Source organism: Arachis hypogaea, chromosome 13 (assembly GCF_003086295.3).
Source record: "Arachis hypogaea cultivar Tifrunner chromosome 13, arahy.Tifrunner.gnm2.J5K5, whole genome shotgun sequence".
Lineage (NCBI taxonomy): Eukaryota > Viridiplantae > Streptophyta > Magnoliopsida > Fabales > Fabaceae > Arachis > Arachis hypogaea.
Genome location: NC_092048.1, coordinates 144,199,788 through 144,204,285, shown reverse-complemented (window position 1 = coordinate 144,204,285; position 4,498 = coordinate 144,199,788). Strand labels below are relative to the sequence as shown.

The following is a 4,498-nucleotide window of genomic DNA, read 5'->3' as shown; positions in this document are numbered from 1 at the left end:
TCATGAGAGATTAAATTACTAAGAAATTAGGGTTTAATCACTTACAGTTTGCTATGGAATGAATCATTCATTGTTAAAGTAGTTAGTATGAAGTATTAATGTAGAAAGATAAACATTTCTCAGACCCTAATTGCTTCCATATATTCTCTCTACAACAACCTTTAATTACTTTTCTTTACTTTGTTGTTTTATGCGCCTGCAACAACAACTCTCTTTTCGCCTGACTAAGTCCAGCAAGATAACTATTGCTTGCTCAATCCAACAATTCTTGTGGGATCGATACTCACTCACCTGAAGTATTATTTGAACGACCCGATAAACTTGTCGGTAAAGTTGTGTGAGTTCCAATTTTGCGCACCAATTATATAACAATATTTATTTTATCAAAATCAATTTTGGCATAGAATTACTAAACATAAATTATGTTGACACAAGTCCACTTTTATCAAAAATTAATTCTATAAAATCACTTTCGTTCAAACTTCAAACGCCAATCCAAATACAAAAGTAATAGCAAATCCGTGACATAAACATAAACCAAAAATGCCTAGAATATCTCTTGAATGTTGAAAGAAGGGCATCTTTTTATTTCCCAGCTAGCTTTGTACCATGTATGGTAAACATTAGTACTTTGTTTTTTTTTTCTCAGGACATCGGAATAGAGGAAGAATAACATCACTTAGGTAATAAAATCATTTCACAAAGAAACACGAGTATAATGAGCTAAAATAAGAAGGCTCTATACTTAACATAAGATATTTTATCCCTTAATATTATACATCACATGTAGTTGGTTCCTAGTTGCTACCAGCAGCAACAAAGGGAAGGGAACTTGCAGTTGAAACTGAAAGAGAACGCAGATGGAACTTGTCCTGTTCTTCTTATATAATCTGCTCGTTCTGTAGTTCTCAATGCTTTCTCATTCAGCTTCACTTGTGCATTAGCTCTCTTCTCTTCAGCTATTCTTCTTGTTGCAGCAAGCTTATTTGCTAACTTTTCTTGTGCCAGAGCTTTCATTCTCTCGGCTTTCACCTAGTAATCATAATAATATTTAAGTATCAATGCTTGGAAATACTTAAAAGTCACAAGATTTATGACTATCTTCGTGAAATTGTAGGTACTAAATGACAAGATTCACTCATTAAATTTTGGGCCATAGGAGCCAACTCATGAATGATATACTCTTTTTGTTCTCTTTATTTGACATTGTCAATATTTAATACATTCTTAATTCTATGTATCTAGATATAATATTTAAATACATTTGATTCAAGAATGCTATCCTAATAATTGATCTGCAAAAATACCAAAAAAGTGATAATATCATATAAGAGGGAATGGATGAAGTATCACTATACAACATCAATCATGTTATATGTACATGTGCAAGCGGTTTACTGTTCTAAAAGTAAAAATCTTTAGCTCCATGGTGTAAATCAATTTCCTCTTCCACTATATCTATCTACAATTTTATTTTTCTTTCTTACTTTATAGAGCATAACTAGTTTACTCCAATGCCTCGTTTTGAAGTGATCAAAATACACAATAAGAGTAATTTGGCCCTTTATCTTTTGACCATGAAGCGCATTACAGTGTAAATATTCTTCCTATTCGCTACACTGGGAAAGAATTACACTGAAAACATGAAAGATCCCTGCAATGCCCATGTTTCTTTTCTTTTCAGGAATATTGCTCCGTCAGTCTGATTCAAAGAACTTTCAACTATACACTTATGTGCTATGCCACTAACAGAAAAAGCAGCACGTGAAAAGATGAGCTGTCACTATTCTACAGCATTGTAAATGGTTAAAATCATTGGCAACAATTGAATGGAAAAAAACATTGTTCTACAGTACAGTGCCAATCAACACCACTACCATTCAGAAAAGCTGTGAAGAGATTATACAGCATTTGGCCTGTGAAATACTAAATAGTAGCAGCTATTATTCTAAGGAACAAGCTGCCAAGAACTAAAGTAGGAAAGTTGGTACCTCCGTTTTCTTCATTTCCATTTCAGCTTTCCTTATCTGATGGTTTTCCCATGCTTGAATCCTCACCTCTTCACGCTTGAACCTATACATTCAATTTTTTCAGAAACAAACTGTATCAATTCAGGCTACTTCTGAAAACTCACCTAGACTAAGGCATATTTTTATAAGAGAATTTTAAAAAATTGAAAAGTTTATATCAAGTTAAAGGGTTGAAATATTAAACAAACTAGTAGAGTCATCATTGCAAAACAAGTTCAGATCATATGATGTAAATAATAATATACCTGGCCATATACTTAGCACGTTCTGCTTCATCCCAAGCCAATGCTCGGCTTTCAAGAGGGCTCAACTTCCTTGCATGATCTTCAGCCTTCTTCTCAGACACCTTGCAAGAAGGGTTTGATGATCCTTGATGACCCTCACCAGAATGAGATTCCATCCCACCATTTTGGGGCCTCGCCGGAGTTGAAGCCCCAGAGTGAATTGGACTCCTAGTTGCTGGAGTAGTGGCTCGAATCGGCGTAGCGGTTCTTGAAGGCTCTTGGCTAGCAATTGGTGTCATCTCAGTCCCCATATCTCTAAAGCATATTGACTGCACTGCTATGCTGTTACTGTTGGTTGAAGAACCCTTATTGTTATTGTTGTAGTTGGTTCTCCAAAGTGACTCATCACAACACTCTATCTTCATGGTTTCTCTTCCATCATGTTCTTGATCTTCATCCTCTTTCTCACTAGCGCTTGAATAACCATTCTCCTTCTGTGGAACCGGTGCTATCAATCTAAGGTCATCTGCATTTGAGTCTCTTGGCTTGCTTGATTTCGATTGGTGGCTCTTCTCGCCTCCGCCTTTCGACAATCCTACAAGCCATTTTTGTGCATCATCCCACTTAGAAGGTGTTGGTTTCCCCATGGTTGTTCTGTGTTGTTGATGGGAAGAACCGCAAGCCGCGGCGGCAGCATTGTTTCCTTTGTGAAAATCTGAGTACATTGCACTGCTATTTGGGGTATCTTGTGCCGTTGGTCCATGGTTGTTGTAGCACCCTTTATCTTCCAAGTATCTCATCCTCAAACATGTGCCTCACCCTCACACAAGGACTAATTTGACCTGAAACCTGTTCAATAATCTCTACAAACAGAAAATTTCAGGGTCTACACAATGTCTTGCTTCAGATCCTATATACTAAAAAATCACAATGATATGAAAGAAACAATCAAGAAAGAGAACAAGCTAGGGAAGCAAAGATATTTGAAACTCTGTTTCCCCCAAACAAATTGAACTGGTAAGTGTGAGAAATCCTTGAGAAATTTCAACTAAGCTGAAAATGAGGGTTTAAACTTTAAATAATGAACCTTTGTTATGCAAAACAGAGTAATTTAGAGGCAGTCAAACACAGTAGCTCAAGTAAAGACAACAAGTGAGAAGGAATTCAGAGAGGTGAAGCTTATTTCAGAGAATAATACCTTATTCAAACCGTGAAATTCTGAGAGTTGCAGAGGCAAAGGTGAATTCCAGATCCGTTGAACATAAAAAGTATATTAAAATAAAATATAATAATACTAACAACAATACAACATGCTTTGCATGATTCAGATTTCAAGAAGGGGGAAAAAAAAGGATCTCTCACTCTCCTTAGAATATGACAACAATAGATAGTGGTGAAAAGCTGAGAAAGAGAGGGAAAGAGGCATAGAATAAGTAAAATTTTACCTTGGGAAATGGTTGCCGGGGAGAGTTTTTATTATTACTGAGTAATGCAGGTGCCATGTGGGGTGCAACTCCACACTTCATCCTCACTCTCAAGTCGGCAGAGGAATCATGGATTCCAAGCAGTTTCTTGGCTTATGTGTACATTACATATCCACTCTACTAATCTAAGTATTCTAATTTACACTTAACAATTCACAATTTATCTATATATGGAAACATTTTAAGTATACCGTATTTTTGTTCTCGTAGACTCGTACCAAAAAAAATACATAAAGATATTTATCCAATTGTTCAAATTATAGAAAAGTTTATACTGTAATTTCTCTAACCAAATTAGTTAGTAAATATACACTATAATTGTTACTATGGGAAAATGTTATTGTACTGTACTCTTCCGAAGAGAGAAAGGAGGGTGTTAATGTTCTTATTGTCCTTTTAACGGCTACTAGATCTAGTTATGGATACTGTGGGAGTGTTTGACACGTGGACGGTGGGAGATTATAGTTAGCGCATAGATGAAGCTGTGATGCTGTCTTGGACTAAGGCCTGAATCGATATTTGATAATGGAGGCTTCTGACCCTTTTCACGTGGCCTTAAGGCTTGGCTACAGTCTTACCGATACTTCTGCGATAGTACGGACACTTTTCATAAATTAGGATTGTTTTTCTTAGGGACCCCATTTTGGCCATAAATTAATTAACTCATAAAATTGGACATACATGAGACATTAGCTTATCCTCAGTTATTTATTGCATTTGACACTCGTATCATGATCCTAAATTAAATTGATTTAAAGAA

The 4,498-nt window shown here is 35.9% G+C and overlaps 1 protein-coding gene across 5 annotated transcripts; it reads right to left on the bottom strand.

Annotated features, from left to right (window-relative positions):
- Positions 1-533: 533 nt before the first annotated feature.
- Positions 534-3,881, bottom strand: LOC112792574 (uncharacterized). Of its 5 annotated transcripts, XM_072212960.1 has the most exons (5): positions 3,700-3,830; positions 3,453-3,472; positions 2,276-3,115; positions 1,992-2,073; positions 534-1,032 (listed from the first exon to the last, which is right to left on the bottom strand). In XM_072212960.1, exons 3-5 carry the CDS (start codon positions 3,052-3,054, stop codon positions 805-807), a joined length of 1,089 nt encoding a protein of 362 aa, XP_072069061.1. In that variant the 5' UTR covers positions 3,055-3,115; positions 3,453-3,472; positions 3,700-3,830; the 3' UTR covers positions 534-804. The 5 variants fall into 5 exon arrangements, with proteins under 5 accessions (XP_072069061.1, XP_025691645.1, XP_025691650.1 ...); XM_025835860.2 differs by lacking the exon at positions 3,453-3,472 and having other exon boundaries at positions 2,276-3,117; positions 3,700-3,881; XM_025835865.2 differs by lacking the exon at positions 3,453-3,472 and having other exon boundaries at positions 2,276-3,103; positions 3,700-3,879.
- Between the last annotated feature and the right edge of the window lie 617 nt (positions 3,882-4,498).